The 18,295-nt window shown below is 34.5% G+C and overlaps 1 protein-coding gene across 5 annotated transcripts in view; it reads left to right on the top strand.

Annotated features, from left to right (window-relative positions):
- LOC110817359 (RNA helicase family protein) overlaps nt 1–18,295 on the top strand; it is a 108,442-nt gene that overhangs the window by 25,926 nt on the left and 64,221 nt on the right. For 4 of the 5 annotated variants that reach the window (XR_015817143.1, XM_088213654.1, XM_088213652.1 and 1 more), the window contains exons 11-14: nt 2,053–2,175; nt 2,296–2,382; nt 2,569–2,669; nt 9,299–9,356. Coding sequence is in view for 4 of the 5 variants with exons in the window: in XM_088213654.1 (XP_088069780.1) it covers nt 2,053–2,175; nt 2,296–2,382; nt 2,569–2,669; nt 9,299–9,356 (369 nt within the window). In the remaining variant the exon portion in view is untranslated. The remainder of the gene's footprint in view (nt 1–2,052; nt 2,176–2,295; nt 2,383–2,568; nt 2,670–9,298; nt 9,357–18,295) is intronic. The other variant, XM_088213655.1, reaches the window with a different exon arrangement.

Here is an 18,295-nt window from a genome sequence, read left to right as displayed (position 1 = left end):
AGTGATGAAAGAAAGGGAAAGGTCAATCATTTCACAGGCACAAGAAAAAAAACAGGACATCCTCAATTTGAAGCATAGGATAAAGAACATTCCATCATTATGATATGGCTATGACACTTGAGATTAGTGACACATGTATGTTCTTGCCTAGTGTCAAGGGTATTTGGGACACATTTCTTCAAACCTACTCTAAAGCTAGAGAAACCGAGTACACGAGATTAAGGAAAAGATGATGGCTGTGAAATAAGGAAATAGAACAGCTACAGAGTATGAATCAATTGGAATCCCTGTTTGGTCAATATAAGGTGATGTGAACTAAATGTCCTGATGATGCCACTGTTCTCAAGGAATTGATCGAACAAGACAACTATGAATTTGTTGTTAGACTTAATCAAGAACTTAACCAAGTAAGAACTCAGATACTTGGTGAGCCTGAAGTTCCATGTTTTAATGAGGTGGTGGCATTGATTCGAGGCGAGAAAAGTAGAAGAGGCCTAAAACTTTAACATGATAACCTGGATAGGTTAGCTATGGTGGGTATCGACAACAAGAATGCAACTGATAGAACACTAGCCTTAGACAATGGAAACCTGGTGAAGCAAAAATTTGACAATCATGATAGCCTATCGTGTAACTACTGCAAGAAAGCGCGTCACTTGGGAACGGATTTGTTGTTGTATCGAATTGATAAGTCAAGACATGACAAACCAATTTCTTGATTTCCATTGGTTGAGCATATTATCCGTATAAAGTAATATGAGCTTATTTCCTGTAGCATTGCAACCTCCAAGCTTGGATGAAGTGTAAAAAGATCTTGACTGAGCAGGGTAATTAATTCCATCCAACCTTTTTGGACTTATTTGTAAAGAAGTATTTTTATTTTTACCAAACCCCAGATTATCTAGTGTTCGCCTCCATAACTCCTTTACCTTTATTCTTGAGGCACCGCTGCACCGAACCAACTCGAGATGGTTCGATTGCAGTCGCACCATAGAGAGCAAGAGGGTCAACTGAAATATGATCTGATTCAATTAGTTTGAGGCCTTATTTAGACTATCAAGTGATGCAATTGTGTATGTGAGCGAAGGTTGATTTTGGGGAATGTGTAGTAATCATGGGCGCTACTCGGGCTGAAAAGGAAGGTGAAAGAGAAATAGAGGGAGAAATATATATACTAGTAACTTCTGAATCTTTGCACGCATATAGACTAGTAATTTATGCATGGAAGAAACTATATATAATTAAAGAATTATTGTAAAATTAAAAGAGAAACATATATGCCTTAATGAGAGAACTTATGATACAAATGGAATGTGAGTGATTTTGGAGTTATGGCCAATATTCCTAGAGTTTGTGATTGCCATCATTTTCTATCACTTTCTTGCAGATGTTCTTGTATGTGAGACATAGAAAGGTGAACCCAAAGTTTTTGTTATTAATTTACCTGAAACATGCTCTGAGAGATCATTTGCTTAGCTGAGAAGTAAGTATGGCAAAAACTGAAAACCCTCTTTCGTTTGGCTGTTGGGTTGTCGGTGTTGTGGTTTGAGGGAGACATAAGGCTCTTTATAAAAAATTCTTTGCTTCTTCTACTTCTTTGGAATTCAATAACACTTTGGCCTCTCTTTGAGCTAAGGTGCATGGATTTGATAGAAATATCTTTTGGTTATTTTGCAGAGATTTGGCTGTTGTGATGTTGTATTGATTTTTGTTTTTCTTTTAACTTTTAACTTTTATTCATTCCTTTGTTTAGGAGTATATCTTACCTCCATTGATGTACTTCTCTCTTTTCTTCTCCAAATAATATTTATTAAGAAAGTTATTCAAGTTGTACAGGCGCCAATTGGAGTCAAGTTAGAAACTGCAACTAAAGATGATATCAGAACTTTTTGATCCTAATTAAATTAGTCTGGCTATATATCATAAATATCCTAGAGAATTCAGAATACTAGATAGTTAAAATAGTAGCAATTTTTTTTTTTTGACTTAAAATCTTCCATTTAACTTACCACTGTTTGTCATCTTCATGACCTTAGATTTTTCTTCTTTTAGGATATCTTCAAAATTAGGGCTTCTCTTCCTATTGCTGGGTCGAAGTATGACATATTGCAAAGTTTGAAGGAGAATGACGTTCTAGTTGTTTGTGGGGATACGGGTTCCGGAAAGACTACTCAGGTTGATATTCATTTCTAATTTCTTGATGCAAACGATTTGTATCCCTCATTCTCTTTCTTTGTTATCTAAGTTTTCCTATTCCAGGTGCACTTATAGCTTTCTCAATGGTCTTGTGTTTAGGTCCCACAATTTATATTGGATGATATGATTGAATCAGGAAATGGTGGATATTGTAACATCATTTGCACACAGCCAAGGCGTATAGCGGTAAGTATGTAGGTATTATTTTATGAGTGGCTACATTTTTGTTATTCATGCAGAATAATCTTGAAATCAGTTTATATGACATAATATTTTGAGTAGTTTGGTGGCATAAACTAAACAACGTAGAATAGTACCAGCTTTTCTACTATGTATTAACTTTAGTTTCCTGGTTGTTTTATTGGATTGTAGGCTATTTCTGTTGCTGAAAGAGTTGCTGAGGAACGCTGTGAACCCCCTCCTGGTTCAGATGGTTCTTTTGTTGGTTATCAAGTTCGTCTTGATAGTGCAAGGTGTTCATGTCTTCCCTCAACTTGGGTTTTATATGACACATTTGCGTCTATTGGTTCATTAAAATTTAGTTGTTCTTAAATTAGCTTTCACGACCTTTGATTTTCTTGCATTCATACAAGTTGTGAGTTGTTAGTGCTAGGTCACATCTTGTATCAAGTGAAAGTAATCTTTTTCATTTTCCATAGAGAGCTTTAGAGGGTGCTAATTGTTTCTTTAATAATTTCAACATTTGGCCAATTACCAAGCTAGATATGGTCTAGAAGGATTCATTTATAAAATTTTGTTGTAACCTCATTGTAAACAAAATTTTAACATCATGTTTTTTTGTGTTGATTTTTGGTCATCCGCATTTATTGTTGTGATGGTGTAAGTAATGGAGATGTATTAATTTTCTCAACGTTTAACTTTTACTTCTTTTGCGTTGTTTGGTTCAAGACTATTTTGTTTCTATTTTATTACTAAATTTTAGTTATTTAGTAAGTAGAATTTAGTTATAATTTGCATCTTTAATATATAGTTGAATTAGATCCTCCTGTATCTCTAATTACAAAATGATAGATTATATTCCCACCTATTACGAGAAGGTGATAAAAATACCTAACTTGAACCGAGTGCAGAATTATTAAAATTAGAATACCAATTTCATTCAAAATTATTATCATATTTATATTTTACCCTATTTATATTTTGTCCTAAAGTGTATATTATGTTTAATTATGGTAAAAGGTATATTATTAAAATACTTGCATATGTGACTAATTGAATCTTATTTTTATTGTTCCTAAGAGTAAGTATATCCTAATACTCAATAATAAACACACTCATTTTTCCACATGTTATCAGAGTTTTATTAAAAAATATCCCATATCTTTTACAAACTTTAATTAACTTTCATCTTCAAAGTAAGAAAAATACAAAACCTTAAGTAGGGCTAGCCTTACCATCAATGCAGTCACCAGCCTTTGTAGTCAGCCACCAAACCAGCCTTCTAGCCGCTCCTCCAGCTGCTGTGCGCTTTGCCGCCTCCAGCCACTAAGCTGGATATTGGACAAAATGTGTTTTACCGCATGATTCTTGAGGTTTTTAGCGAACTCTTTCACTTTTTGAGGTTAGTTGGCTCGGGTTTTTGTTCTTTGTTCATTTTTGCAAGTTGATATTGAACAAAGTGTGTTTAGTGTTAGACGAATATAAGATAGATTTAAAACCTGAACAAAGTTCTTTTAGTTACATTCTATTGAATAGCTGGATCAGTTAGAAACAATGATTTATATGCTTTATACAAGACTTTTGATCAATATGAACGCGTGGAGAAAATTAAAATCAATAATATTCTACAAGATTACAAGCTTTTGTGACTTATGAACTTAATAAAAATTCTACTTTGATTTGAGATTCTCTGCAAGAATGTTATTTATATGATTATATTATTAAACATAAATCTAATCTGGAGATTCTACTCTCATCGAAGGCATGGCTAGCTACAGAACTGCCGAAAAATTGAAATTGTTAAAAGCTGAAGGTGAAAACTTGGACCCGGGAGATTGGGATGAAAGAACAAGGCAACATCAATGATCTAATGCATGATCTGGAAGTTCTAGATGCCCTAGAGTGGAGTTGGGTCTGTCACCAGAGAACTTTGAGAAAAGGAATGCCGTGAGACTTGATCTGGCTAGCAAGCTCAACATGGAGGTTGCATCATGGAAGCAAAAAGCTAGAGAAAAGTGGCTTAAAGATGGCGATAAGAACATGGGATATTTCCACTGTCTTGCCAATCACAGAAGACGTTGTAACTATGTGGAAGATCCGCTAGTGGATTCTGTGAGCATTTCTGGTAATAAGAAGATGAGAGAAGCTGCCAAAAGTTTCTTTTAAAACCTATATAAGGAAGAATTCCCAAGAAGACCGAATTTAGATGACCTCCACTTCAAAAGACTGGATGAGGAGGCCAACTTTCAGTTGGAAGCGGTTTTTTCGGAGAATGAAATTGTTAGCTGCCTTCGTGAGTGTAATGGAGATAAAGCCCCAAGGCCAGCTGACTTTAACATGAGATTCATGTAAGAATTCTGGCTGGTGACGAAGGAAGATATGCTTGAAATGTTTAATGAATTTCACAAATCTGGCTCTTTTGTTAAGGCACTCAACTCCACATTTTTTTTTTTTAAATTCTGAAGAAAGAAGGGGCCAAAAGCATTAAATACTTTAGGTCTACAAGTCTGGTTGGTTGTATTATAAGATGATCTCAAAGGTACTTGCTAAACGCCTATTTAAAGTCTTAACCTTGATCATTAGTGACTGTCAACATGCTTTCATTGATGGGAGGCATATTACGGATGCAATTTTAATAGCCAATGAAGTTATTGATGACATGATAAACAACAAGAGAGAAGGTATTCTTTGCAAACTAGACATAGAAAAGGTCTTTCACCATTTTTATTGGGACTTTTTTGATTATATCTTTAATAGGATGGGTTTTGCTCAGAAATGGAGGAGGTGGATCAGATGATGTATGTCTTCAGCCAGTTTCACAGTCATCGTTAATGGGGGGTCATCCTCATTCTTCACGGCTTTCAGGGGCCTGAGGCAAGAGGATCCGTTGTCTCCCATTTTGTTCATAATTACCATGGAGGCCTTGAGTAGACTGCTGGAGCAAGCAAAAGAGCTGAATCTGCTTAGAAATATTAACATTGGTGGCAGAAGTTCACAAACTGAATTACATCACATTTTCTTTGTGGACGACAACCTAATATTTTGCCAGCCAGAAACCTCCATGCTACTCCATCTGAGATCTGTCATACTCTATTTCCAAGCTGTATCGGGTCTCAAAATAAATTTGCACAAATCTGAACTCGTGAGGATAGGTGATGGTAGCGATTGGAAGTCCTTTGCTCAGGTTTTGGGGTGCACTGCTGCTCAATTACTAATTAAATATCTCGGTCTCCCTTTAGGTGCCAAATACAAGGATGGAAGTACTTGGGAGCCTATCATCAAACTTTTTGAGAATAGATTAGCTGGCCGGAAAATGAAATTCCTCTCTAAAGGGGGTCGATTGACGCTGATAAAAACACTCTTTCCACCCTCCCTATCTACTATTTGTTATTACTCACCATCCCTTACAAGGTTGCAAAGAGACTGGAGACCATCCAATGCAGATTTCTTTGGAGGGAAAATTAGGAAAGCAAGAAATACCATCTGGTTAAGTGGGAGGACGTTAAATGTCCAACGAGACACTGGGGACTTGGTTTGAGATCACTAAATGAGCTGAATAGATCCTTGCTGGGCAAATGGGTTTGGAGATTTTGGGAAGAGGAAAATAGTTTATGGTTGAAGATAATTGAGGCCAAATGAGGAATAGAATTGGTCCTTCTATCAAAAACTGGGAAACAGAAAACATGGTATGGGTTTTTCGAAGAGTATTATGCAAATGCAAGAAACTTTCACTGAAAATACTAAATGGAAGGTTGGCAGAGGCAACAAAACTTACTTCTGGCGCGATGTTTGTTGTGGCAATGTTAGTTTTGAGCTCAAGTTCCCTCAAATATTTAGTCCAAAACGAGCATATGTTTGTTACTGATGCTTTCAACAACAATACATGGTTAGTGAACATTTCAAGGAACCTTCAGGACTGGGAAATCAACAAATACACTGAGCTTCTTCAGCTTCTCGCTACTGTTTGCCTCAATGATAGCCCTGACCAGTTCCTTTGGGATCTAAAGAAAAATGGGAAATTCTCAGTTAGCTCTTTTTATTGTCACCTGATGGGTTTTAAGGAGTTTGGACAATTTGCTTTCCCGATAAGAATGGTGTGAAAGTCTAAAGCACCTACCCGGATTTCTTTCTTTGCTTGGGAAGCGATTAAGGAATGTATTTTGACCATAGATAACTTGATGAAAAGAGGAAAAATCTTGGCTAATAGATATGCTTCCTGTGTAAAGAAGATGCCGAATCCAGCAACCACATCATGCTATGGTGCTCCTTCACCTAGGGTCTCTAGAATATTGTGTACAACCTTTTGGGTCTTAATTGGGTTATGGCTGGGTCGGTGAGAAATGAGCTTTTAGCTTGGGAGGGGATTTGTAAGGATAAGGGCATGCCTCGCCTCATACCCTTGTCTATCATGTGTGTCATTTGGAAAGAGAGACATAATAGGGTTTTTGAGGGCAAAGAAGAAATTCTTGCCAAGGTTAGAGACAAATGGCTACATTATTTTGGTTCCTTGGGACATGACATTTATAGCTCAGAGGATTTTAGAGCCATTGTAGATATCCTCACTGATTACTTGTAAATTTTTGTATATGGGTGGCAGCCCCTTATGCCTTCACTTAATATAATACTTGCACTTTTTTGTCTAAAAAAAAACATAAACCTAATCTTATTTTCAATCTATTTTATGCAATCGATATTCAACCTAAAATGGAAACCTAAAATTAAACTCAATCAAATATTCTGCATGGTCACAAGCTTTTGTGGTTTGTGAACTTTATGAAATTGCTATTTAGACTCAAGATGCTCTCCAAGAATAGTATTTATATGGTATATATTATTAAAATAGAATGCAATATTGTTTTCAATGCCTAAAATAGTGAGAACAAATGCTCCACCTACAACAGAAAAGAAGTAGCAGGAGAATATGATAATTCTTCTTTGTTTTAAAAGAAAAAGTATAGTAACTATATTAGTAAAGTACCAAAATAGAGGGGGTACCGCCCATTTACAAGAGATTTACAAGTTGGTTAGTATGTCAATGATATCCCCAAAATCCTCAGCCTTAATGATGTCATGGCCTAACACAAGAAAACCGAAATAATTAAACCTTCTCCTTCTTAATTTACTAATATTATTCACAACTCGCTCAAAAGCTCTCAAGTTTCTTTCTTTCCATATGACCCAAAATATGGATAGGGGAATAAGTCTCGCAGTTTCTATTTTTAGTCCAACACCCTCCCAAGCCCAAACCTCATCCTCAATTGAACCAGCAGGTACCCAATAAATGCCAAGCAAACCATATACCAAGTTCTGTTTATCCAAGGTTAATATGAGCAGAAGGTAGCGGCAGTCTTCCTCTTCCCTTAGACACATGAAACATCCATTCACCAAAGGAAAGCCCCTAGTCTTCAGTTTATCCAAGGTTAATATGTTTTCCCCGCAAGCCTCCTAGGCGAAGAATGCCATTCTAGCGGGTGCAGATTTTTTCCAAATTAATTTGCTAGGAAAACTGGGGGAGTTATTTAGCCTAATTCATCTTCTTATAAAAGTTGATTTGGAGGATTTCAAGATAGCTCTCAAGATTTAAGTGATAAGATTGATATGTATGAAATGAAGATGAAAAGATGTAGAAGAAATCTTGAATTTTCGATTACACCGGAATCTAACATATCTTAGATTTTAATAGAATATAAAGAATGAGAAAAGGATGAAAGGGTGCATAAATTAGCGACCGAACAAAATCTTATGAAAGTGCTGCATTTTAATGATCAAGAATTAACTAACGATATTAAAGACATATACACACAAGAGGTATTTAATATAGTAGAATAGATTGTGAGCGAAGTTGTGTTATTTCTGTTGCTCAAAGTTGAGTTTCTAGTAACATATTTCTCAATTTAATTGTAAGCAATAATGTTGTTAAGGTTAAAAATAATATTGTTCTTGTTGATCTTAAGAAGAAAGAGGTCCCACTTGAAGATACTACTACACATTCTTTAATTTTTAACAGCAAGGAGGAAAATTTGATAGTTCTTCATTTTATGGATTTTTCCCTTTCTAATTGGTCCAGTTTGTCTTTAGAATTCTTGATTTCAGAAGCATTCATGTTTTCTAATTACAATGTCAAGTTTCACAAGGTTTAATTGTTAAGAAGACAGGTTCCAACTTTAATATTCCTTCTACTTCGATATTTCAAAGTTCGAAGTTGAGTTTTTACTAATTGAAGAGGAATAATGTATGATAGGAAGCTCCTAAAGTAGGCATATTACAGTAATAGGAGATAAGAAGTAGAACTAATAAAAGAACATGAAGGTTTTTTGAAGTTAAAAAGAAAATAGGAAGATTTAATTTTATTTTTTAAGTTTTTGAAAGTTTTACGGAAGATTTGTTTTCCTTTTAAAATTTTGGAAAGTTTTACAGTAAAGGAAAATAGAAAGATCTACTTTCCTATTTCCTAATTCTTTCTATTTAACATACTTTCTTATTTTAGGTTTTCTTTGTTTACAATAAAAAGTAGGAAGATTTCCTAATTTTTTTCTATTTAACTTATTTTTCTATTTGTTAGGTTTTCTAAATTTTCTATTTTTGTTGTATTTTGATGCCTATAAATGAAGTACCTTAACTTAGTCATTAGATAGAGTATTCATGATTATTATTCAAATATTGAGATATTGTTTTAATGAGATTCATGAGCTATAAATTTTGGTTCTCAATAAAATTTCTTCAACTTTTGTATTCAAGCTTTCTTTATCCTACATTACAATATTTTTGTTTATTATTTTGAGGTTCATGTTTACCCAAAGTGTATTCGAAAATGCGTGATTTGCTTGTATCATGTATCTATACAAGTAAAGGTGTATCTGGGCAGGGATTTATATACTAATTTATTTATAAACAACATCTATTTTTTTTTATGCCTTCTCAGGAATGAGAAAACAAAGCTGCTTTTCTGCACAACTGGCATTTTATTGAGGAAACTAGCGGTACATAACCATACCTCATTATGTTTAAGATTATTTCATTTTTTATTTTAGTTTAAATTTTGTTGGCATCATTCCTTTAGTATTTACTTATAAAGTGGCTTTTCATTTCATATGGTACTATTGAAAGTCGCATTAATTTTAATCTAGAAAGAACCGATGTTTCTGTAATATTTTCGTTCCACGATATTTATCATCTTGGACAGCACATATGGTATGTTCTCATTAATATCAATTACTCTTCTCTCAAGGGCTTGGAGCGAAGTTCTGTGGATGAGGTCTATTAGAATATTACGAAATATATTATGAAATATTTTTATATAATTATTAGTTGATTTTCTATCATTAATTGAGTGATTTATGTTTCCATATATAGATTCCTCTTTTATGTATATATATTCCTAAACTTACGAAATGAAATACAAAAAATATTCAGTATTTTCTTCTCAAACTCTTTGCATGATATCAGAGTTAGGGTTAAGGTTAGGGTTTTAGGAGTCAGATTACATTAGACCAAAGAAGGGTTGAACAACTAATTTTCGGTATCGGAGGAAGTCGACCACCGACCTCTGACCAGTTCAGAGTGTGGCTAGCATGGTGGTGTATGCAGAAGAAGCTGAGGAAGCCGTTTTCCTAGTTGTTTGACTTCGCCTATGTCGGGTTTATTGGAGGAGATCAGTTCACATGCGTATCGGGTCCCGCACAAAGATAGAAGACGCAGAAGAGCCCAGTTGGTAGGTTTTGTGCACGAAACTAGAAGGTCGGAGCGGAGAAAACTGAGGTGGAGCAGACCACACGACAATAGCTTTTTTCGGTTCTTCAACGTGATTTGGGGTGATTTTGCGGGCTCCATTTTGGATTTAGGTGCACATTTGGGTTCTAAGGTGATTTCCGACCGAAGGAAAACCGTTTGATGGTGTTCAGTGGCGCGTGGGTTTCCATCGGCCGTGCATATGGCAACGCTCGGTCTCCGGTGGTGATAGTGAGGTTTTGCTAGTCCTGTTGGCAGTCATGTGTGAAGAGATATTATGTTTTCTCGGAATTTCGGATTTATTTGCAGTTTTTTCTGTATATCTCTAGCTGCTGTATTTTGGGTGAAATTTTTGTAATTTTTGAATTAATATGAATGATAATATTATCTGCTATTACTACCGTAAAAAAGAGCATATAAAACGGTACTGTCAGAAATTGTAGAATCGCAATGGGAGGGCATATACTGTTAATATTGTTGCTGTTACTGTTAGTTCATATTATGAGAGAACCGTTATGAATTCAGCTAACGAATATATTAAATTCTCTCAGTATCATGAATTTTTGAATAAATTTTCTGTTCTTGCTAAATCAGAGAAAAAATGTCTTATCTCATTTTCAAACAGATGAGTGATTGATTTTGATGTTACAGATCACATAACATGTAATTATAATATTTTTTTCTAGTTTTCAACCACACAAAGTACATTTTCCTATAACCATTGCTAATGGGTCGAGGTATAATATTGGGGGTTTCAGGACCACAAAACCAAGTTCATCTATTACCTTGTCATCTGTATTAAGTTTTCCTAAGCTTACCTTCAATCTGATTTTTGTGAGTAAGTTGAGTAAAGATTTTAATTTTTGTAATACATTCTTTCCTGATCATTATGTTCTTCAAGTTCTTATGACGAAGCAAATTATTGGTAAAAAAAATATATCAGATGGTCTCTACATTCTTGTTACTTGGGTGTCTCGATTGGTTGTCTACTCTAGGATATCATTTTCTACGTGTGTTGAAGAACCTATGTTTTCAGTTTTATGATGTACTTTCATTGGATTACGAGTTATGTCGGTTTGTAAAACATTATCGTAGTCCGTTACGTCCAAGGGTCAATAGACGAGTTGAGTATACTTTTTAGTTAGTTCATTCTGATGTTTGGGGGCCTGTACTGTTTTGTCTAAAATATGGTTTAAGTATTTTGTTACCTATATAGATTTTTCTCGAATTATTTGGATATATTTTATGAAAAATTATTTTGAAATATTTTCTTATTTTTGTATTTTTTGTGTTGAACTCAAGACATAATTCAATATTTCTGTGCATGTATTGAGAAGTTATAATGTAAGGAATATATGTCAGACTCATTTCAGAACTATATGACTCAATACGGGATCCTTCACCAATCCTCGTGTGGTGATACATTCTCTTAAAATGGAGTTGTTAAGAGAAAGAAGAGACATTTAATTGAGACAGCTCGAACCTTTTTGTTCTAAATGCAAGTCCTTAAGCAATTCTTGGCCGATGCTGTTTCAATGGTTTGTTTCTTGATTAATCGTATGTCATTTACAGTACTTGATGAGGAAGTTCTTTACAGTCTTCTCTTTCTGAACAATTTTTTATTTCTAGTGCAGGATAAGATATTTGGTAGTACCTGTTATGTTCGAGATGTGCGATCTAGTGTGACAAAATTTGATCGAAAGGCCTTGAAGTGTGTATTTTTCTTGATATTCTCACATTCAAAAAGTATATCGGTGCTACTCTCTAGATCTTAATAAATATTTGGTATCAACTGACATAGTATTTTTAGAGAATATACTGTTTTTTCTCCTCATTATCCAAGTTTACAAGTCAGGAAGCGGATGATCTGTGGTTCCTCTATAGTTTCACACCAGGTGTCTCTACTAACCAAGCAGATAATAGTGTTTTTTCAGATAACGTGCCTTCAGTTTTACTTGAACAAGTTGATGTTAGTGTTAGTGTGTCTCTGACCTAAGTACTACCACCAATTGTTCATGTTTAGGACTGAAGACAGCAGACTAATCATATATGCCCTGCACCAGGTCTGTTGCCGTATGATTTTGCCCACAGGATCTTAATCTTCCCATCAGTTTTCTTAAAGGTAAACGTCAGTGCACAATTCTTAAACGAACTTATCCCATTGCTAATTTTGTTTCGTATGTCCATCTATGTCCATCGTTTAGCTCTTTCATTGCTTTTATAGTTTCAATTTTCATACCCAAGACAATTGAGAAAGTTTTGAATCATTCTGGTTGGCATAATGTAATGTTTGAGGAGATAAATGCTCTCAATGAAAATCATATTTGGGTTTTGGTGAATTTACCCAAAAGAAAAAAGGTCGTGGAGTGCAAACGAGTATTTTTAGTCCAAGTAAGCTCAGATGGCTCAATAGCAAGATTTAAAGCTAGACTTGTAACAAAAGGCTATACTTAGACTTATGGGGTAGATTATTCAGGTACTTTCTTTCTGATTGTAAACTTACATTTGTTCATTTATTTATCTCTATTGCGATATCTCGAAATTGACCCTTATACCAATTGGATATCAAGAATGCATTCATTTCTGGCGATCTCCTAGAAGAAGTGTATATGAAGCAACCATCTAGATTTGTTGCTCAGGATCAGTATGGGAAAATCTGTCATTTAAAGAAATTTTTGTATGATTTGAAGTAGAGTTCTCATGTGTTGTTTGATAAATTTAGTGAAGTAGCTCTGAAAGTTGGGCTGAAGAAGAGAATGTATGATCACTCGGTCTTTCATAGACAATTAGCAGTTGGTCTTGTAATTTTTGTTGTCTACGTTGATAATATTGTCATTATTGGAGATGACTGTGTTGAAATATCTCCTTTCAAATTATTCTTACATACCAAGTTTCACACTAAAGATTTGGATAAGTTAAAATACTTATTGGAAGTAGAAGTAACAAGAAGTAAGAAAATAATTCTTTTGTCTTAGAGAAAGTATGTACTTTATTTACTTGCAAAAACTAGAAAGTTAGAAGATAAGCCATGTAACGCACTGGTGATACCAAATGTATACTATAGTAAAGATGATGGTGGCCTCCTTGATGATTCGGAAAAGTACAGACAATTAGTTGGGAGACTAAATTATCTCACAGTGATTTGTTCAGATATTGCATATTTTATCAGTGTTGTGGGTCAATTTGTATCTGCACCTATAATCAAACATTGAGAGGTTTTGGAATAGATTTTGTGCTACTTAAAAGGTGCTTTAGGATTTCGTATAATGTTTAGTAACAATAAGTACACTCACATTAAATAGTTTGCAGATGCTGATTGGGCTGTATCTAAAATTGATAGAAGATCTACTACAATTTATCGTGTTTTCGTTTGTGGGAACTTGATATCATGGCAGGGTAAGAAGTAGACTATTGTGTCCCGATTCAGTGCAGAGTTCGAATATAGAGATATGACTCAGTCCACGTGTGGAATCTTATAGATATAACACCTCTTAGCGGAAGTGGGTTTGAATCCCATATTACCTACAAAACTCTAGTGTGATAATCAAGTTATTTTTTATATTGCCTCAAATCCCGTGTATTATGAAAGAAACAAACATATCAAGATCAATTGTCACTTCATTCGTGAGAATATTCAAGAGAATTTGATCTCTGCCAGTTATGTGAAAACATGAGAACAATTAGGTGACATATTCACAAATACTTTAAATAGAATCCGAATTGAATATCTTCGTAACAAGGTGGGCATGATTAATATTTATGATTCAGTTTGAGAGGGAGTGTTAAAATATTACAAAATATATTACGGAATATTCTTATATAATAATTAATTGAGGGAGTGTTAAAATATTACAAAATATATTACGGAATATTCTTATATAATAATTAATTGATTTCCTAACATTAATAGAGTGATTTATGTTTTCATATATTGATCATTCTTCTATGTATATATGCCCATAATCTTATGGAATGAAATATAAGAAATATTCAGTATTTTCTTTCCTAACTCTTTACAAGGTCAAAGTTAGACGATTAGAAAGGTGTTGAGATTCTAGAAAATCATGCATAATTGCAATGATTGATAAAAATTCTCATGTACTCGAATAGTCGCAATAATTGATAAGAATTCTCATATACCATTTCATGTTTATAAATAATAGTTGTAAATCAAATACAAAATATGTAACTTTTCATGGAATAAAATCTCAATTTATTATTCTCTTTCTAAATTTTCTATTTTTCTCTGCTACCTCTTCTCTCTATATATATTTCTCTCGTTCTCTTTCTAAGAGCCTCTCTGTATATATATTTCTCTCTCTTGCTCTCACTAACATTCTCTTTCTCTTTCTAAAACATTCTTTTTTTCTCTCTCTATTTCTTTCTTCCTCTAAAATCTTTCCTCTCTCTCTCTCTCTCTCACACAAACTCTGTTCTTCCCTCTTCCTAACTTCCTCTCTTCTCTCTTTCCAAAACCTTTTTTTTCTTCAAAATTCCTTTTATGCTCTCTCTATTTTTTTAAATTTTTAATTCTACTCCCAATTTTTTAAATTTCTCAAAATTATCCCAAAATCATTCCAACTTTAATATTTTTTTTAAATTAAAGTTCCGGTGAATTACATGTCAAAGTTGGATCCTAACAAAAGGCCATCTAAGGAAAGTAAGGTTGAGTACATTTGGAATCTTTAGACTGATAAGACTACCAAACCTACTGGCTTTTTGATAGTTTTCTATTCAAATTGCCTGGGAGATTGTGGAAGGGGACTCTTTAAAATTCATCGAAGAATCCTTTTGAATAATAATAAAGAGGAAAGGTTAAGGTTTATCCCGGGGCTTAGAATTCTATCTCCTCTTGTGATTAAGTGTATTGTTTAAGTTACAGTTTTAAATAGGTTGAATACTAACAATCGTTAATTTTAGTTTTTATAATTTTGACAGCAACTTTTTCAAGCTCTTGGGTCATTAGAATTTAATCGTGTGTTAAAAGTAAGGTCAGAAATCAAGAAAAAAGAGAGAGAGAGAAAGGGGAAGAGAGAATCCAGAGGACTAGATTTTAGATATTTTTCGTTTCTCATTATGGTATTCGCCATATATATTAAGTACCAATTATTGGTACGAAGGACAAAATGATTGGTGCAAAGGACAACAAGGTACCAACAACTATTATCATGAGCTGCCATGAATATTCCCAACCTATTTTTAATAATTAACTAACGGTAACTTAAATTCGGAGTATCTTGATTCATTCCCTACTTGCCTTATTCCTAACATTTCCCCTCCTTTAGAGACGGACCTTGCCTTGAAGGTCGATTTGAGAGAATTTCCCCTTGAGGAAGTTCCAATCTTCGCAGATGGTTTCCTTGGAATCCATGTTCAGCCACTTCATCAGTACTTGCTCTATTTCTATTCCTATGTGAATGATGGTTCTTCTTTGCAGTATTTCTTTTGGCTCTACTTTACTTGGCCTTCTGATTCCACTATTGGCAGTGAGCTGTTCTTCACGTTGGTGTCTCCTTCATATCTCTTCAATTGTGACATATGGAATCATGCGGAATCCAGGATTAATAATACAATTGAAAACCTCGCATATAACATTAACATGTAGAAATCCTAAGTCCCAAAGAAAACCCTTCCTACTCGATCACACTCAAGCTGTGAAAGCAAACCAAGATATCTGGAAATAAAAGTAGAAATGAAAAGGACACTACGGCTTACCTGAGTAGTCAATTTAATTCATTAACTCAACAAGACGGTCGAGGCGATCTCACTTGATTGAACACTCTCTCACAATTAACAATAGCTAAGAGCAAAATAATCTGAATATTATTGATATGAAAATTGAATGAATACAACTAAAGAGGTGGCCTCTTTATATAGGCATTCACTGTACTTGTTCTACTAGGACTCGGAAATTTAAGTTCTAATTAAACTTAATATAGGATTACATTAAAATAGTAATAAAATAAATAAGAATTTAAACTAAGTTGCTTCTCTTCTCTCTTGGCCGATTCTTGAATCCTGTTCGGCTATGAGTGTCCATCATCCTCTTGATTTGTTCTTCCCATTAATTAACTAATTAATGGCAGATTTTGAGTTGAAGAAGGATGCAAAGATTCAGTTTTGTCGTTGAAGAAAGAAGGTGAATTCGGCTAGGAGGAAAATTATTCTTGGCCGAATCCTACTTTGGTTCTCTTGCTTTGTGTCTTGAATGAATCGCGTTCCCTCTTGAATTCTAGCATGGAATTCAATTAGGATTCTTCATGGCAGCAAGCTCAACTTGAAAAGAACTAAAAATCACAAAATAAACATGTGAAAAGGGAGAAGAAATCAGATTCCCTCTCGGGTAGGACTCTCCCACCTGGGCGGGAGTATTCTTCCTTTCAAACCCGCTTGCCTGCGAGCTGTTTCTCGTATATAACTCTTATTGCATTTCTTCTAGACTTTTTCTTCTTAGCGGTTTGTGTACATGTCCAAATAGTGTTGCGGAATCCAAAATTAATTATGTGATAAAAAATTCACACATACATAATTAGCACCAAAAACTTAATCTTTGCATAAACCCTTTCTACATAATTCACAATCATCTTGTGATTGGAATTAAGATAATAGAGATAAATAAATTAATTATAATACCACCAGGAAAACCTTGATAACTTAAAATCAATTCAAGAAAGAGATTGATGAAAATCCAGAAATTACCTTGATAAGTAGACACTAATTCTCTATTCAACAAAAAAGTTGAAAATATCTTACAAGTTGACAAACTAAGAGCTTTATGTTTTATTATTTTGAAACTTGATTGATTGATTATAATTCTTGAGGCCTGTTTATAGTTGTAGGCCAAGTGGAATACAAGAAAAGAAAATATCCTAATTAATTACATTTGCTTTTCTAAGAAAATAATAAATTACATAATTAAGAAAATAAAACTAATTAATTCTAGTTACTTTGTCTCAAAGCTACTTTTACTCTTCCCTGCGGGAAAAATCTCCCATCCATGAGAGAAATTCTGCATGCGCCTTGTGCGTGCTACTATCCTCTGTGTGCTCGCAAGTGGAGTCTATCGCCCTTCTTGTCGCAAGCTCGTGGGTAACTATCCTGTGGGATATTGGAATTTTGCGGGATTCCTTCTTCTTGTGGGACTGTGGCTTTGGTTTTTGTCTTGCCTATCCGAGATCACATCTTTCCCCCTTCTTAAAAAAGATTCGCTCTCGAATCTTTATCATCAAGATTGATTGATTCCTGCAAAGATAAAGAAAACAAAGAAGGGTTAAGTTAATCCACTGTGTACCGAAGTACACTCGGGCCTTTTCGCACATGGAAACACTCTATTGTCTCATAGCCTTTCTTTGGGTCATTGTTTCTCTCTCCCTTGCCAACAAAATCATCAAAAGTCTTGAGCTGTTCTTCATATACTTCTCTTTGGGACAATGGTGTAAGAACATGTAAAGAGTATTGATTCTTCCCACTGTAATGATTGACTTTCCTATCATACTGCCATAGTTTTTTAAGTGATAGATGTCCTGCTTGCATATGCACAACATCACATAATACATTGTTTACATATTTACTGATAGAGAATGGAACCTTGACTTGCTTTGTGACTTTGATCTTTATGTTGTCATTTAACCAGTATAACTTCTATGGGTTGGGATTTTTGTGCAAGTCAAGCCTATCCTGTCCACAAGCAGCGCACTAACCACATTAGTGCAACTACCTCCATCAATAATCATACTGCATAACTTGCCATTAACGAGGCATCTAGTATGGAAGATTTTTTCCCTTTGATCATTGTCTTCGGACTTGACCTGTATGTTCAAAGTCTGCTGGATAACAAATATATCTCCCTATGTTGGTGGCACTATGCTTTCTTCACAGTTTTCCAAGGATCGCATGCTATCATGGTCGCTAATTATCTCTCCATTATCTCGTATCATCATAGCTCTTTGATTGAGACACTGGGATGTGATATGTTTAATCCCAAAACACTTGAAACTTTTAATAGTACTCTGCCTTTGATTAGAGATACGTGCTTTAAAATTACCTTGCTGGTTGATGGAGAGTGGCTTACTTTCTTCTCTTCCAGTTTCTTACCTCATCTCTTTTAGGCTATGTAGAACTGAACTGAAGGGCAAAACTGGTAGTTCCTCTGGCAGTCCCCTTGAACTTCAATTGTCTCTCAATCTTGGTG

This window comes from Carica papaya, chromosome 2, assembly GCF_054855325.1.
Source record: "Carica papaya isolate Zhongbai chromosome 2, ASM5485532v1, whole genome shotgun sequence".
NCBI lineage: Eukaryota > Viridiplantae > Streptophyta > Magnoliopsida > Brassicales > Caricaceae > Carica > Carica papaya.
The sequence above is the reverse complement of the archived record's forward strand: the minus strand, read 5'-3'. Positions and strand labels throughout refer to the sequence as shown.